Below are 18,019 nucleotides of genomic sequence, written 5' to 3'. Positions count from 1 at the left end.
ACAAGTGTAATGCTGTTATTGTGTCGTCCACTCACAGTTAACAGCCTTTGTATCGAGTTGTGCTTGAAATGTCCTGTAATTCTGCAAAAATACTTCAATCAATCAATCAATCAAACGTCTCAGAAAGTATTTATTTAAAGACCTGTAAGCATCGGACAAAGACAACTCTTGTTGTGACAAATCATGACAACAAATATTTCATTTGATGTTTTAGTTTTTGCATATTAAGGCCTAGGCCTACTGCATATTCGTACGTCATTAAACGCTCTGAATAATTGGAAAATGATTGCTTTATTTCTGTCTCCATAGCCTGGCAACCGGAGGACTAAGCGGATACGGAAACGGTCGTTGGTGTCATGTGCATAGACCGGATGTGAGCTCTGATCAGCAAATAGACACCAGAGCTGCTGTGACGTTGAGGAAAGCCCGGCTGTGATTGGTGCATACGGAGGAGGCGGTGCCTATCCGTCAGGAAGTAGGAGCAACAGTCACGTTATTCCAGTTAAAGAACGGAGTGTTTTTAAACAACATCTGCATCTGTGGAGTCACCTGATCTATCAATCTATCAATAGATCGATCCTGTGTGAGATCAACATGTCTGCGAGGAATCCTGGAATCAACCTGGGTAACATTTTACTGTTTTTACATTTAGTGTTTACATGTTTTAGAAGTTGCCCTACTTAACTATCCTCGACTACCTCACAGGAGTGCAAAGACTCAACTTATGTAACTTATGTAGACATGTACACTCTATAGTTTAATTATATAGATATTCCACATTCCATTCTTAGTTTACTGATGATCCTATATTTCTATGTATGTGATCATTGTGATCTGTCAGCATGTGTTGTTCTTGCTTACTGTAAATCACTCTGGATGAATGACTACAATGTCAATTGTAAAATCATCCAAAACTCTTTGATCTGACCGACAGATACAATATATGAAAGATGCACGTTGTTACAATAAGATTATGAAGTCAATGCGTTTACATGTAAACATAGATGTACATCTATGTCAGCTTGTGATGTCATAATTGTCATAATGTCAGTAAAGATTGCCCACCTGCCCCTGGCAGCTAAATAAAACACTAAGGGTTGCCCACCTGCCCCTGGCAGCTAAATAAAACACTAAGGGTTGCCCACTTGCCCCTGGCAGCTAAATAAAACACTAAGGGTTGCCCACCTGCCTCTGGCAGCTAAATGAAACACTAAGGGTTGCCCACCTGCCCCTGGCAGCTAAATAACACACTAAGGGTTGCCCACCTGCCCCTGGCAGCTAAATAAAACACTAAGGGTTGCCCACCTGCCCCTGGCAGCTAAATAAAACACTAAGGGTTGCCCACCTGCCCCCTGGCAGCTAAATAAAACACTAAGGGTTGCCCACCTGCCCCCTGGCAGCTAAATAAAACACTAAGGGTTGCCCCACCTGCCCCTGGCAGCTAAATAAAACACTAAGGGTTGCCCACCTGCCCCTGGCAGCTAAATAAAACACTAAGGGTTGCCCACCTGCCCCCTGGCAGCTAAATAAAACACTAAGGGTTGCCCACCTGCCCCCTGGCAGCTAAATAAAACACTAAGGGTTGCCCCACCTGCCCCTGGCAGCTAAATAAAACACTAAGGGTTGCCCACCTGCCCCTGGCAGCTAAATAAAACACTAAGGGTTGCCCACCTGCCCCTGGCAGCTAAATAAAACACTAAGGGTTGCCCACCTGCCCCTGGCAGCTAAATAAAACACTAAGGGTTGCCCACCTGCCCCCTGGCAGCTAAATAAAACACTAAGGGTTGCCCACCTGCCCCTGGCAGCTAAATAAAACACTAAGGGTTGCCCACCTGCCCCTGGCAGCTAAATAAAACACTAAGGGTTGCCCACCTGCCCCTGGCAGCTAAATAAAACACTAAGGGTTGCCCACCTGCCCCCTGGCAGCTAAATAAAACACTAAGGGTTGCCCACCTGCCCCTGGCAGCTAAATAAAACACTAAGGGTTGCCCACCTGCCCCTCCATGTCTGTCTCAGACATTCGAGTTTGAGTCCTCTCTCTCTCTCTCTCTCTCTGACAGTGAACTCTCTCTCTCTGTGTCTATGTCTCTCTACCAGACCTGCAGTGGGTGTCCAGGGTCAGAGTGAACTCTCAGGCCGTGTTGAAAAGAGCTCAACAGATTGAAGGACGGAAAGTCAACAAGAAGCAGTGGCAGGTAAATGAGTAACTACGCCCCCCTGGTGGACTGTATGAGTAACTACGCCCCCTGCTGGACTGTTTGTCTGCTGTGATGCAATGTTTGATTTGATGAGAATATTTAACCTGCGTTAGAGCAGGACAGGACGGGTTGTTCTGAACCCATTTAGACCTGAGGACGATTCTACTAAATGTCTTCTGAATCATGACAGTTTTCTGAAAAACCCTCATGTTTTCTATATCGGTGGTTCTCACACCATTTCATGTCAAGGACCCCCAAAAATATATGCAATCGGCCGCCGACCCCCATCTGAAAATGTCGTTGCAGGGACCCCCCCGGAAGCAAAGATTTGAGTTAAAAAATGCCCGCTCTGAAGGTATAAATATTCAAAGATCTGCCGCCACATTGTCACGATCTTTCAAAAAATATCAGATCAAGTGCCGCGCTATGAGCTTGTAGATCTGCTATTTTTACAATAGCTAAAGTATATAACTTAAAATGCTTAAAACACCAAAAGGGGTTCCCGCCCAGAATCGGTTACGGTCTGTCAGTCACTGTTTCACATTGAAGTCGACCATTCATTATTGTGTTTTTTTTTAATGCATGTTAATATTTTGATATTATATTATATTTATATGTGGTGTAGGTTTCTGTCACTACATTACACGCGTGTTACACGTGTTACATTACACGCTATGGTCCACCATTCATTGTCACACCAATAGCTGTGATCAATGATTCTTTATAGTGATGTGAGATTAATCTGTATCGGCCCATTGTAGTTGTTTTTAGATTAATGGGCATCGGTTCGATTAATCGATCTGTCTTTACTGACAAACAAGCTCAAAATAACAGCTTGAACAGATCTACAAGTTCACAATATTAAATATAGAGGTATTACAGTTAAATCTGCAATGCAGATACCCTGTTATGTTACATGTATTTTTCAGAATGGACAGAATTATTATAATTTTTCAATGCAGAATGACATCATATCGGTAATATCGGTTATCGGCCATAACAGCGATTCAGTATATCGGATATCGATATCGGCCAAAATGTCTCATCGGCACATCCCTAACTTTCTTTTATTTTTTATTTTTCTTGAACATCGGAATGTTAGCTTGTATTTCTGTTTGGTCTTTGTGATCACAAACTGTACATCAGAGCAGATATTACAGATATTGTGATTTTAAAATAGTGGATCTACAAGCTCACTTGTAGATCTGCTATTGCTGCTATCTTTGATTTCAACATTTGACGATTATGCAAAAATAATTGTGATTAGTGCAATGATTGTGACAGGCCTAATTTACATATTCATGACAACATCAATCATAGGCCAACATTCAGTGGAATTAGCAGATCTATAATGTGAGCTTGTAGATCTGCTTATTTGAACAGATGTATAATGTGAGCTTGTAGATCTGCTTAGTGTCACATCTCACATTGGTTGAAACTCAGTTTCCCTAAAACAGGGGTAACCAACCAGGGGTTCGCGAGCTACCAGTAGCTCGCGGGAACCTTTCAAGTCGATCCCGAAGTGTCAGGCTGACGGGCAGCCAGCCATCACTGCCAATACACAGCAGAATGTCGTTCGCAAAAAAGAGCAGATCTACAAGCTAACAACGTGTAGAGGCTCGATGCATTTTAGCTTGAAGATCTGTTCCCCTTGCTTCCACCGCACCGCCCTCGGCCCTCCCCCTTTTAGCACTCTGTGCTCATGTGCTGTGCTGTGTCCTGTGTGTCTGTTGTTCCCTCGCAGGCAGCACAGACTACAGAGCGTCAGAGTGAACGCAGCATGATAGCGTCCCCGACACTTACGTTGAATACTAAACTTATTTGTAAAGTTCGAACGCCAACTTTTAACCAAACGTGGGAGAAACACTGTGCACGGCTGCACGCACAAATAAAGAGTGCACTCGTGCACGCACATGACGGATTATTATCGATCAAAACAATCCTTAGCGTCGCTTACAAAAGCATGTGTTGCACAGCATGAATGATACGTAATCAGTTTAATCACCGACCTGGCTGGATAAATATCACTATGACAAAGTGTCAAAATGTTTAGTGCCGCTGTCAAAACATGACACAGTGAGAGTTGAAGATTCTAACTATTGGAACAAGAAAGCCACAGTTTTGAAGGAAGTGCATGGGTCCTAGACAAGGCTTGATTGACGCTTAGCTCATGGATGCATGCATGATAGACAGACTATCCGTTTTTATCCTGCTGTTCTATCATGGGATATTCGATGCAGGGCAAGATGCTCGATTGTGAATTAAATTGTAACATTCTCCTTGGCTTTGACTACTTCAGACAGAACATCTGACACACAGCTACAGTAGACTATTAATTTACTAAGCTGGTAACTTACTCGGCTGCCTACCGTTGCTCGTTAAGCAGGTCACACAATGGATATGGACCACTGATATTTATCCAGCCAGGTCGGTGATTACTTATCATTCATGCTGTGCAACACATGCTTTTGTAAGCGACGCAGGATTGTTTTGATCGATAATAATCCGTCATGTGCGTGTGCGAGTGCACTCTTTATTTGTGCAGGCGTGCACAGTGTTTCTCCCACGTTTGGTTAAAAGTTGGCGTTCGAACTTTACAAATAAGTTTAGTATTCAACGTGTCGGGGACGCTATCATGAACTCGTATGACTGACTCACATCTAAAAGAGACCCTCAGACTGGCAATCACTAAATATGAACCAGATTTCAAAACGCTTGCAGATAAAGTGCAGACACAGCAGCATTAAAGGTGGGCTGACCCTGAGAGTATGTCACCATATCTGTGCAAATATATATGGTCATGTTATGCCTATGTCATTTGAACATCTGCCAATGTGAATATTCATTGAAATGAGAAACAAAATATTGTGCTGTAAAAGCAATTCATGTCCTTTGCATTTTGTTTTATTTAAAAAAAAAAAATCAACAAAGAAGTTTATTTGTATTTTTGTCCTAATATTTTTTATTTCTAATACATTTTTCTTAATATTATTTGACATTGATAATATAACTTACTGGGCTCTTGGGCTGGTTACCACTGCCCTAAAAGGAGAATCTGTGACAGCAGCTGAAAGTTGGGCTACCATTAACATCCTATATAAGGTTTATATGTGACCATTAACACCCTATATAAGGTTAATATGTGACCATTAACACCCTATATAAGGTTTATATGTGACCAATAACAACCCATATAAGGTTTATAATATGTGACCATACCAATAACAACCCATATAAGGTTTATAATATGTGACCATACCAATAACAACCCATATAAGGTTTATAATATGTGACCATACCATTAACAACCCATATAAGGTTTATAATATGTGACCATACCATTAACAACCCATATAAGGTTTATAATATGTGACCATACCATTAACAACCCATATAAGGTTTATAATATGTGACCATACCATTAACAACCCATATAAGGTTTATAATATGTGACCATACCATTAACAACCCATATAAGGTTTATAATATGTGACCATACCATTAACAACCCATATAAGGTTTATAATAATATGTGACCATACCATTAACAACCCATATAAGGCAACATTTGCAACAATCTAAATCCATTTCAAGCAACCTTTTGCACAGAAATCACTACTTGGGCTAAAAACGCTGACAGCCGTCCGTCAGCACACATGTTTATTCAGCTGCAGTGTGTCCTGTGTCCACTAGGGGGCGTGGCTGTGTGTATTTAGCTGCAGTGTGTCCTGTGTCCCCTAGGCGGCGTGGCTGCTCAGGGCCGTGACCTGCATTGACCTCACCACGCTGGCTGGAGACGACACTCCGTCCAATGTCCACCGGCTGTGTCTGAAAGCCTCACAGCCCATTGGTCCAGAGCTGCTGGACAGCATGGACATGAAGGACAGAGGTAAGGCAGCCAGCCCATTGATCCATGTCTCAAAGCCTCACTGACCATTGGTCCAGAGCTCCTCTGATTACGTGCGTGCGCGTGTTTGTTTGTGTGTGTGTGTGTGTGTGTGTGTGCGCGTGCGCAGGCATCACCACTGCAGCAGTGTGTGTGTATCCTTCTCGAGTGGCAGACGCCGTCAGATCACTGAAAGCAGCCAACTCCAGTCTGCCTGTGGCCTCAGGTAATAGATTACACTGTTAGATTACATTTACTGTACCTATAATACACTGTTTAGACTACATTTACTGTACCTCCTCAGGTAATTAGATTACACTGTTAGACTACATTTACTGTAACTATAATAATAATAGTAGTAGTATAATAAAACACATTTAACTCTTTGCGTAGTGGCTACGGGGTTCCCTGCTGGTCAGACTCCACTGAAGAGTCGCATCGAGGAGATTCGCTCTGCAGTCCAAGACGGAGCGTCTGAGATCGACATCGTTATCAACAGAACGCTGGCTCTGACTGGACAGTGGGCAGGTAACAACACTGGCTCTGATTGGACAGTGGACAGGTAACAACACTGGCTCTGATTGGACAGTGGGCAGGTAACAACACTGGCTCTGATTGGACAGTGGGCAGGTAACAACACTGGCTCTGATTGGACAGTGGACAGGTAACAACACTGGCTCTGATTGGACAGTGGGCAGGTAACAACACTGGCTCTGATTGGACAGTGGGCAGGTAACAACACTGGCTCTGATTGGACAGTGGACAGGTAACAACACTGGCTCTGATTGGACAGTGGACAGGTAACAACACTGGCTCTGATTGGACAGTGGGCAGGTAACAACACTGGCTCTGATTGGACAGTGGACAGGTAACAACACTGGCTCTGATTGGACAGTGGGCAGGTAACAACACTGGCTCTGATTGGACAGTGGACAGGTAACAACACTGGCTCTGATTGGACAGTGGACAGGTAACAACACTGGCTCTGATTGGACAGTGGGCAGGTAACAACACTGGCTCTGATTGGACAGTGGACAGGTAACAACACTGGCTCTGATTGGATGATAATAACGGTTTCTGATTGGATAATACAACAATAACACTGGTTCTGATTGGATAACACAACAATAACATCTTTCTGTGGTTAACGGGCGGGATTGTCCCGTCCAAATGAACGTATAAATAAATAAATGTGACTTCCTGTGTGGTGTCATGTGACTTCCTGTCCGCAGCCGTGTACGACGAGCTGCGTCAGTTCCGAGAGGCGTGTGGCCACGCCCACATGAAGAGCATCCTGGCCGTCGGCGAGCTGGGAACGTTTACTAATGTCTACAAGGCCAGCCTGGTGGCCATGATGGCTGGTGAGTTATCTGGGATCTATTAACCAGCCTGGTGGCCATGATGGCTGGTGAGTTATCTGATGACACTAATTCAGTTCATCCATGATTGATTGATTGATTGATTGATTGACAGGTTCTGACTTCATCAAGACGTCCACAGGGAAGGAGGCGGTCAACGCGACATATCCCGTAGCCATAGTGATGGTCAGAGCAATACGAGACTACTACCTGTCTACTGGCCACAAGGTACCTGTCTGTCTGCCTGTCTGTCTGCCTGCCTGCCTGCCTGCCTGTCTGTCTGTCTGTCTGTCTGTCTGTCCACAAGTCTTTAGCACGTTTCAGCCTATTTTATTTGATAAGATGTGTCACACTTCTCATCAAATAAAACTGACGTCTCATCAAATAAAACTATAATATTATTGTATTGTTACCTGCAGGTTGGTTTTCAGCCAGCAGGGGGTTTTAGTATTTATATTATTGTATTGTTATTGCAGGTTGGTTTTAAGCCAGCAGGGGGCATCCGCACAGCCAAGGAGTCTCTGGTTTGGCTCACGCTGATGAAGGAGGAGCTTGGAGACGAGTGGCTCCGCCCACACCTCTTCCGCCTGGGTGCCAGCAGCCTATTGGCTGACATCGAGAGGCAGGTGGGTTTCTTTTGTCTGACACAGAGAGGCAGGTGGGATTCTATTGGCTGACAGTTTCTGAGGCAGTGGTTTTCAAACAGGGGTCCTTGAGGGGGTTCTGGGTAGTGATCGACCGATATGGTTTTTGGCCGATATTTCCGATTACCGATTAGTGGAGAATCAAAAAGCCCGATAGCCGATATTATGACCGATATTAATTTAAGTAAAACATTTTTTTTACAGTAACATAAATTGACACAATAATTCCTTTAAATGCATTGGAGAACATTTATTGCTTATAAAAAGTTAGTGCAAGAAGCACCAACATAGTTTTCAGTAACAACCCCCCCCCCCCATCAAATGCAGCTTTAATTTAATTAAAGTGCAAACATGTACTGTAGCAGAATATGGAACATAGTGCTGTATGAAGTGCAGGCACAGGCTTAAAACATTTATTTAAAAAATAATCAGGGAAAAATAATCAGTTTATTTATCCAAATTGGTGATCTACAAGCCCACAGAACATTGCAGCATGACACGTTGAGAGCTTGTAGATCTGCTGCCCAAACTCCCCAAAGCCATGTGACCTTGTTGTTTTTACTCCACCACTGAAATTTGCCACTTTCAAGATCATAGTTTTATAGCAATACAAGACAATAGCCTTGTATGTCTCAAAACACTGGCCTACCGTTAAATTATTGTCAACTAAATAAATATGAATTAGAAATTAAGACAAATATTGACAATGCTACTGATTGGTTCATTCTTCATTGGCTTGCAGTTAGTTATTGCACATAGCCAAAATGCATTAATAATAATAATAGGCTGGTCAGGATGGGGGGGAAAAGTTGTCCTTTTAGAAAACATTCAGTTGGCTCGCATGCATGCACGCACGCACACACACACACACACACACACACACACACACACATGCACGCACACAGCATGTGGGCACGCACCCGCGCGCGCGCACGCACACATGCACGCACACAGCATGTGGGCACGCACCCGCGCGCGCGCACGCACACACACACACACACACACACACACACACAAACAATCAAAGACCGTTTACAGCTGCAGTAAGTTTGCAGCGTTAGCATATGAGCTAGCGTTGGCTAATGTAGGTCTACCACTGTTACACCTTCTGTCCCTCTCAGTGTGGATTTTATTTTTGTTAATGCAAGATGAAAACAGCAATGCTTATGGTTAGTATTACTCCTTCTAGCCCTGGTCCTCTCTCTTTTTACTCCGTGTGTGTGTGGAACTGGGAGGGAGTGAGGAGCAGGCAGAGCGTGCTGTGCTCTGTGTGTGTGTGTGTGTGTGTGTCTACTCCTCCTCCGTGTTACAGACACGCAGCTAAGCTATATACATCTCCTTACAACCGTACTCTACCGGATTTTCAATGAGAGTGGAGTGGTTAATAATCGGCCGATTATTAACTTTTACCACCGATACCGATCACTAGTTCTGGGGACCACCAGGGGTCCTTGAGGGGGTTCCAGGTGGTCCCCATGTGGTCTGGGGACCACCAGGGGTCCTTGAGGGGGTTCCAGGTGGTCCCCATGTGGTCTGGGGACCACCAGGGGTCCTTGAGGGGGTTCCAGGTGGTCCCCATGTGGTCTGGGGACACCAGGGGTCCTTGAGGGGGTTCCAGGGGGTCCCCATGTGGTCTGGGGACCACCAGGGGTCCTTGAGGGGGTTCCAGGGGGTCCCCATGTGGTCTGGGGACCACCAGGGGTCCTTGAGGGGGTTCCAGGTGGTCCCCAGCTAAGTTGGTAACCAAATGGATCTTTAACTATTGAGCTATTATCTAATATTATTATATATATTATATATTCTATCGCTTTCAACAAGTGCGTCTGCTCGTGCATGTATGTGTGTGCGTGCGTGTGATTGATTGTCCACCACAGATCTACCACCACGTGACTGGACAGTATGCAGCCTATCACGACCTCCCCATGGCTTGAAGATCTGCACTTCCACTCCACGTGAAGAACAACCAGAATCGATGTCAGATCACCGTTTGTGAGGTTTTTGAATCAGTGCTATTGAACACATTGGGATTGGCGCTCGGCCAGATTAATCCAAATCACGGAGATTTACGGCAATGGCGGAGAAACGGTTAACAGTAATTGTTCTGATAAAGTTGTATTAATATTTCTGCATATTATACTAGAGTGTAGAGATGATGCTATTGATGCTTCCCCTGCATAACCCGTGTTACGCGCATTTAATCCAAGTTTTGATACTGCGTAACGCGCTAAACCCGCTATTTGTCTAATGTGTGTTAATTCGCCGTTTTTTTTATATAATTAAAAAGAAAGAGCGGATTTGCCACGGACCTGGTGACGAGGCCGTCGTGTTATGACGACGAAATCGGAAAATCGAGCCATGCTCTGCTGGGCTGCTATAGGGCTTCTGGGAGAATGAGTTCAATGCAAGTGAACGGTGGGGTTTGTTTGGACTACAACATGCTGTGTTCGTCTCGCATCGCAATGGCGGCATGTTTTTCTCTTCAACAACAAACCATGGGACTACTATTTTCCCGCCAGATTTTTGCCGATCAAAGCTGCAAATACTTTGCCGTTAAGCTTCAAAGGTAATGAGACTATAGATGGGATGAATTTAACCCATTCTGACCTGAGATCAGATTCATACGAGGTTTCCACTGGGACACACACTGGTCTGATGAACCCATTCTGACCTGAGATCAGATTCTAAAAATGTCAGTCGTTCTTCGAATTTTTCAAAAATAGCAGACCTACAAGCTCGTATCGCGCCACTCGGTGGCGCGATATGAGCTTGTAGATCTGCTATTTTTCAATAGCTAAAGCATAACATGATGCTAACACCAAAATGGGTGCCCGGTCAGAATGGGTTAAAGCCCCGAAAGTGTTAATACATGCATTTACATAATGTATTATAGGTTAATTAATATGTATTAAATAATTGTTGTAATATTCCTAATAAATTATCTAACATTCATGGTGAGTTGACGTCATGATTATGCTATTAAAACAGTTTATTACTGTTTATTACTGTTATTATTATTATTTTAGATTTTAAACACCATTCGTTTTTTGTTTTTTTTTTACTTTATAGCAGATCTACAAGCTCACAGCGTGTCACTTGGTGCTGCGCCATGAGCTTGTAGATCTGCTATTTTTGTATTTATTTTTTAAAGCGAATATTCTTTAACTCAAATCTTTGCTTCTGGCGGTATACATATAACATGACCGCCAGAAGCAAAGATTTTGAGTTAAAAAAATATTCATATAACATATGTTATATGTATAACAACATATTTTCAGATGAGAGAGAGGGTCGGCGACCAAATACATTAATAATTATTAATTATTAATAAATAAATTATTAATAATTATAATAATGATTCTGGGGGTCCTTCACATGAAAAGGTTTAGGCAACCAAATGGACCCTTATTAGGTCTTTAACTCTTGAGAGTAACTCTCTCAAGAGTTGAATTATTGTCAAACATCTGCATTATTTGATTTCTACAAGTCGACACGATTAGAGAATGTAGAAGAATGGTTATTGTGATCAACGTTTGCCTGTTGTCTCTCCTAATGGTACCGACGTTAATACAACCTGTTGTCTCTCCTAATGGTACCGACGTTAATACAACCTGTTATCTCTCCTAATGGTACCGACGTTAATACAACCTGTTGTCTCTCCTAATGGTACCGACGTTAATACAACCTGTTGTCTCTCCTAATGGTACCGACGTTAATACAACCTGTTATCTCTCCTAATGGTACCGACGTTAATACAACCTGTTGTCTCTCCTAATGGTACCGACGTTAATACAACCTGTTATCTCTCCTAATGGTACCGACGTTAATACAACCTGTTATCTCTCCTAATGGTACCGACGTTAATATAGCATGGAACTGTGGACGAAATCGTATCCTTAATTACAACAAAATATTCTTTAGTCTTTATTCATTCCTGATGAGGAGAAGCTCTTTTGGTCTTAATTAATTGAATTAACGATATTTTTTCAGCGCTGGGCGAGGATTAAAAGACACCCGTCCCGTCCCGTCCCGTCACAGAGGAGCGAGCAGAGCGAGAGAGAGATGGAGGGAGGGAGAGAGGGAGCTTGTAGATATGATATTTTTTTTTAATTGTGAAAACGTGTGCAAAGCTTGGACAACATATCGTTCTGGGGGTTTCCTGGGGGTCCCTGGAACAACATATTGTTCTGGGGGTCCCTGGGACAACATATTGTTCTGGGGGTCCCTGGAACAACATATTGTTCTGGGAGTCCCTGGGACAACATATTGATGTAGAAACATGAGGTTTTTCAGACATGATTTTAGAAGACATTTCTTAGAATCTGGTCTGGGGTCTAAAGGGTTAATGTCATAATTAATGCCATTGATTCGTGGTGAATCACAATGAATCACACGCACGTTAAAAACCAACGCCCGTTGACCCCACTGGAACCCGTTGAGCAAACCATCTTCTTCAAATAAACACCAATCAATCATTTCAGTTTTGATAAGGAAGCTGTGCGTGCGCGCGTGTGTGTGTTGTATTTATTTAACATGTAGTCTAGTTCCCAGCGTGTGTGTGTGTGTGTGTGTGTGTGCGTGTGTGTGTGCGCGTGTGTGTGTGCGCGCGTGTGTGTGCGTACACTCGGTGCTCAGTGCTACGGTCGCTGCCATCGAGTCCACATCGCAACGACATCAGGTAATTAATTAACATTAATGAATTATGCTTCATAATCATATTTTCTATTTTCTCTTTTTTTTGTTGTAGTAAAATCAGCCATTACGACAGGCAGCATCAAGGCCAAAACACACGCGATGTGTCACGATGCGACGCATCGTGAACTTGTAGATCAGCTATTTTCAAATGGTATTGGGCTGAAGTTGCTAGTGTATGTTTTGAAGAAATAATATTACAAATCTACAAAGTAACTGAATTAGTAACTGAAGTTTTCAAATAATTGTTAGTGGATTAAAAGTAACAATATTTGCATCTGAGATAGGGGTCTAAGATCCATTCTAACAGCCATACGATATGTAGGCTACTGTATTACGATACATGGACCTAATCGGTTCATTATGGAGATCCGATCGAAATTGATAAAGTAACTATTCAGCAAATACATTAAATCTGTGTGAAACATTTTAATGGTGCAGGTTTTTTCAAGGGAAAGATGTATTATTATGGATATAAATGAGCAAACAGTGATTCTCTGGCAAATAGATGGACATTATATTTGAACACGTTGTGGACAAACCCACATCACATTATAGAAATATATAGAACACATAGAAATAGTCATCTAGAATCCTCAGTAAACCATGAACCTGTCATCAGTCTAAGAAACAGAAAAGCCATTGTTTAGAGAGAGAGGAGAGGAGATGAAGAATGCATTTGGAATGGAGGAGAGGAGAGGAGGAATGCATTTGGAATGGAGAGGAGAGTAATCAACACAAACATTTTACATAGCTCGCTGACACTCGTGTGCGTCACTGGAGTGTTGAAATCACCTGACTGTCACTGTCGACTAAAACTATGACACAAAAGGTCCATCGATTTACTTTTTTCACTGACGAAAACTAAATGAAAACTATAATCTATGATGACTAAAACTAAGACTAAATATACCGACAATTTCGTCAACTTTGGTTGACCTAGTCATGTAAAATGTGCTCTATATATGAAGTTGAGTTGAGTTGAGTTGAACAAATAAAAACTAGACTAAAATGTTAGGAAGGGACTAGTGGACAAGAGATCCAGTATAAGTCATTTTACCCTTGGTTGCGTGCTGAAAGCAGCAGATCTACAAGCTCACAATGCGTCGCGTTTGCAGACTCCTCTTTTATGTATGTGATGTGTATCACCATGTGTTGTTCTTGCTTGCTGTAAGTCGCTCTGCATTAAAGGGATCAATAAACCCTTTTGCATAAAGATATATGTTAATGACCTTTAGAAGCATTAGAACACTTTCCTGGGGGTCTTTATGTGTGTAATTTGTGGTTTTAGATATTTTAGATTGTAGCAGTGAGCCTGCAGTGTCTCTGATGTCATGGACACTGGGCTCACTTCCTTCCTGGACTACAATTCCCATAATGCTTTGGTGCACTGCTCCTCCTTGTGGATAGCTGTCATTACTGAGACAACATGTAGTCCCAAGGACTGTCTAAAGAGGACGGGACGCGAAGACCATAAGGGCGCCGCCATGTTGCTCACATGGTGCTCCATGGAAGGAAAGAAACATGCGCAGTTGAGACCAAGGAAGCTGAACGCGGAAGTGTTGGCTGCATAAAGCCCAGTGCGCATGTTTCTGTCCTCGTACTGTCTTCGCGTCTCGTCCTCTTTAGACAGTCCTTGATGTAGTCCAGGAAGGAAGTGAGCCCAGTGTCCATGACATCAGAGACACTGGGCTCACTGCTAAAAATCTAAAATATCTAAAACGTATATTTTTGTGCAAAAAGGGTGAAGGTCTCCGTTTAAGAGCATCTGATAAATGTCTACATTGTAAATTCTAAAATGTGCTCGCGAATCGGTTGCAGTTCCGGGTCCCGTCGTCCACCAGAGGGTGCTACAGTATACAGCTGCAGTTCCGCGTCCCGTCGGAACTACCCATTCAGACCACTAGGGGGGTGCCAGCGATCGCAGCACCATGAACCACAGCGTGAACGTGTCGGAGGTCTTCATGGTCTTCGCGACGTACACGACCCTCGTCCTCCTCAAGATGATGATGATGTCATTCATCACCGCCTTCTACCGCGGACTGCGTGGGGTAACGGCACACTCCGTAATGTGAATGTAAAGGGTGAACAAAACATTGTGGGATAAAATAAATAAATGATAATAAATAGCGTGCAGTTTAAATTAGATTGGATTGTTATGTTGTATGTAATAATAATAATCATGATAATTCCTTCAGGCCTTTGAGAATCCAGAAGACATCGCAGACACGAGACAGGGGGAGAAATCCAGACAGATGAGAACTCATCCTGATGTAGAACGAATGAGAAGGTAATATAATACTACTCCTACTACTACTACTAACGATAATATACTACTAATACTACTGATAATATCTACAGAAGGACCCTTTTGGTGTATGAGATAACTTAAACATTTGTATATTAAAGTAGTTATGAACTATACTATATGATTCATAGTATACCACAGACAGGAATTTGCACTTACTGACCTGAGTCCTACAATGATGAGAAATATCTTACTGACTTAGTGAACATCGCAATCTGGTTCATTTATATGGAAATTATACGACAGAGGCATTATAGGTTAAACCAAAAACCTTGAGAAACACTGATTGGCCTGCCGTATTCTGTGTTCTGATTGGTCCAGGTGTCACCAGAACGACCTGGAGAACATCATTCCCTTCGTTCTGATTGGCCTGATGTATTCTCTAACCGCGCCGGACCTGGAGATCGCAGAGATCCACTTCCGCGTCTTCATGGTGGCCCGGGTCTGTCACACGGTGAGTTATAACATACGGAACCGGGTCTGTCACACGGTGAGTTATAACATACGGAACCGGGTCTGTCACACGGTGAGTTATAACATACGGAACCGGGTCTGTCACACGGTGAGTTATAACATACGGAACCGGGTCTGTCACACGGTGAGTTATAACATACGGAACCGGGTCTGTCACACGGTGAGTTATAACATACGGAACCGGGTCTGTCACACGGTGAGTTATAACATACGGAACCGGATCTGTCACACGGTGAGTTATAACATACGGAACCGGATCTGTCACACGGTGAGTTATAACATACGGAACCGGATCTGTCACACGGTGAGTTATAACATACGGAACCGGATCTGTCACACGGTGAGTTATAACATACGGAACCGGATCTGTCACACGGTGAGTTATATTAACATACGGAACCGGATCTGTCACACGGTGAGTTATAACATACGGAACCGGATCTGTCACACGGTGAGTTATAACATACGGAACCGGATCTGTCACACGGTGAGTTATATTAACATACGGAACCGGATCTGTCACACGGTGAGTTATATTAACATACGGAACCGGATCTGTCACACGGTGAGTTATATTAACATACGGAACCGGATCTGTCACACGGTGAGTTATATTAACATACGGAACCGGATCTGTCACACGGTGAGTTATAACATACGGAACCGGATCTGTCACACGGTGAGTTATAACATACGGAACCGGATCTGTCACACGGTGAGTTATATTAACATACGGAACCGGATCTGTCACACGGTGAGTTATAACATACGGAACCGGATCTGTCACACGGTGAGTTATATTAACATACGGAACCGGATCTGTCACACGGTGAGTTATAAAGACCGGATCTAGAAACTCCATTTTATGTATGATCCTATAGATGACTATTTCTATATACAGTATGTGATGTATCACCATGTGTTGTTCTATTTCTATAATGTGATTTATCACCATGTGTTGTTCTTGCTTACTGTAAATCTCTCTGGATTAAGAGCGTCTGATAAATGACTAGGCCTACAATGTAAATGAATGTTGTGCATTGTGTGTTCCGTCCACCAGGTGGCGTACGTGTGCCCTCTGCCCCAGCCCAGCAGAGTGTTGACCTGGTTGGTGGGAGTCCTGGTGACCTTCAGCATGGCCTACAGGGTTCTGAAGATGACCTTTCACCTCTAACCTTTCACCTCTGGTAACCTTCAGCATGGCCTATAGGCCCTTTTTGAAACTAGCTCCTCGCCACTCGCCCTACACACTTCCACTCGGTTTGAGCATAGATATATACATAATAGAGACGGCACCGGGATTCCCCTCCCATCCAGTGCTGTCTCTATGATTTATATATCTATGCTCCAACCAAGTGGAAGTGTGTAGGGCGAGTGGCAAGGAGCTAGTTTCAAAAAGGGGGATAGGGTCCTAAAGATGACCTTTCACCTCTAACCTTTCACCTCTGGTGACCTTGGTCCTGAAGATGACCTTTCACCTCTAACCTTTCACCTCTGGTGACTTTCAACATGGCCTACAGGGCAAAGAGATTCTATGTAAAGAGGCGACACTCTCAAATATTTGGAATCACCACTAGATGGCGCATCGGTAGCGCTTTGACGTCATCACACCAAGATGGCGGCGGGAGAGGATAATCTTAGAAGTGGAATAGAATGACTTCAAAGACTCTTTTTGGAAGCGTTCGGAAAGAGCGCACTGTGCAATGCAAACTAATACGAGAGTGAGCTCCCGGTGAGCATTTGCGAACGCACCCATGTTTTTTAGAGCAACCGGAAGTTGCGTCATCACACCAATATGGCGGAGGCACTGGGCGCTGGTTGTTACTATGGGGTTTAATGAGAGTGTCGCCTCTTTATATAGAATCTCTTTGTACAGGGTCCTGAAGATGACCTTTCACCTCTAACATTTCACCTCTGGTGACCTTCAGCATAGCCTACAGCAGGGGTTCTCAACCCGTGGGTCGCGACCCCTCGGGGGGGGGGGGGGGGGGGTCGCCAAATTATTATTTGTTTCTTTTTTTTTTTACAACTGAATGACTGGAAAATGTAAATTAAGAGTTTACATAGTACTGTACGTGGTTCATGCATAAACTTTCCTTAATGATTATATCTGGTTTCAGTATTCATTTATGATGTATTTTCTCTATTATTAAGGTTATTTTTGCAGTCCGTTTGTATTGGTCCTGAAGATGACCTTTCACCTCTAACGTTCTCCATTGCCTATAGCAGGGGAGGGGCAATATTTTTTCCCAAGGGGCCAAATGAGAAAAAGAAAATATGTAGGAGGGTCCGGGCCAAAAGGCTGAACTTAATTATGCATTATGTACATTTTATTTCTATATAAAAAGCAGTAAATGGCATTGTTTTGACAAGCTGATAAGAGTATAATGTTGTTAGGCAATGAAAAGGTGAGGTTGCCTTAGTTACAAAAAAATAATTTATTCAAGCAACATTTCCAAAGC

General features: G+C 43.2%; 2 protein-coding genes across 2 annotated transcripts; both read left to right on the top strand.

Annotated features, from left to right (window-relative positions):
- The first annotated feature begins 447 nt into the window (after window positions 1-447).
- Window positions 448-10,847, top strand: dera (deoxyribose-phosphate aldolase (putative)). Its single transcript, XM_080757374.1, has 9 exons — window positions 448-625; window positions 2,098-2,195; window positions 5,940-6,087; window positions 6,215-6,310; window positions 6,478-6,612; window positions 7,317-7,445; window positions 7,558-7,670; window positions 7,919-8,068; window positions 9,961-10,847. The coding sequence occupies exons 1-9, from the start codon at window positions 595-597 to the stop codon at window positions 10,015-10,017; spliced, it is 957 nt and encodes a 318-aa protein (XP_080613500.1). The 5' UTR covers window positions 448-594; the 3' UTR covers window positions 10,018-10,847.
- A 3,752-nt stretch (window positions 10,848-14,599) lies between these two features.
- LOC308311324 (microsomal glutathione S-transferase 1-like) lies at window positions 14,600-16,800 on the top strand. The gene is made up of 4 exons (XM_080758003.1): window positions 14,600-14,826; window positions 14,974-15,065; window positions 15,405-15,537; window positions 16,618-16,800. Exons 1-4 carry the CDS (start codon window positions 14,707-14,709, stop codon window positions 16,729-16,731), a joined length of 459 nt encoding a protein of 152 aa, XP_080614129.1. The 5' UTR covers window positions 14,600-14,706; the 3' UTR covers window positions 16,732-16,800.
- Window positions 16,801-18,019: the final 1,219 nt, after the last annotated feature.

The sequence above is a fragment of the Protomyctophum bolini genome (assembly GCF_963924005.1).
Source record: "Protomyctophum bolini genome assembly, chromosome: 23".
Taxonomy (NCBI): Eukaryota; Metazoa; Chordata; class Actinopteri; order Myctophiformes; family Myctophidae; genus Protomyctophum; species Protomyctophum bolini.
The sequence above is the reverse complement of the archived record's forward strand: the minus strand, read 5'-3'. Positions and strand labels throughout refer to the sequence as shown.

Coding starts and splice junctions, on each gene's coding strand:
- dera (XM_080757374.1), top strand. CDS start 595: ATGTCTGCGAGGAATCCTGGAATCAACCTGG. Junction 626..2,097: donor GAATCCTGGAATCAACCTGG/GTAACATTTTAC, acceptor TCTCTCTACCAG/ACCTGCAGTGGGTGTCCAGG. Junction 7,671..7,918: donor ACCTGTCTACTGGCCACAAG/GTACCTGTCTGT, acceptor TTGTTATTGCAG/GTTGGTTTTAAGCCAGCAGG.
- LOC308311324 (XM_080758003.1), top strand. CDS start 14,707: ATGAACCACAGCGTGAACGTGTCGGAGGTCTTCATGGTCTTCGCGACG. Junction 14,827..14,973: donor TCTACCGCGGACTGCGTGGG/GTAACGGCACAC, acceptor TAATTCCTTCAG/GCCTTTGAGAATCCAGAAGA. Junction 15,538..16,617: donor TGGCCCGGGTCTGTCACACG/GTGAGTTATAAC, acceptor TCCGTCCACCAG/GTGGCGTACGTGTGCCCTCT.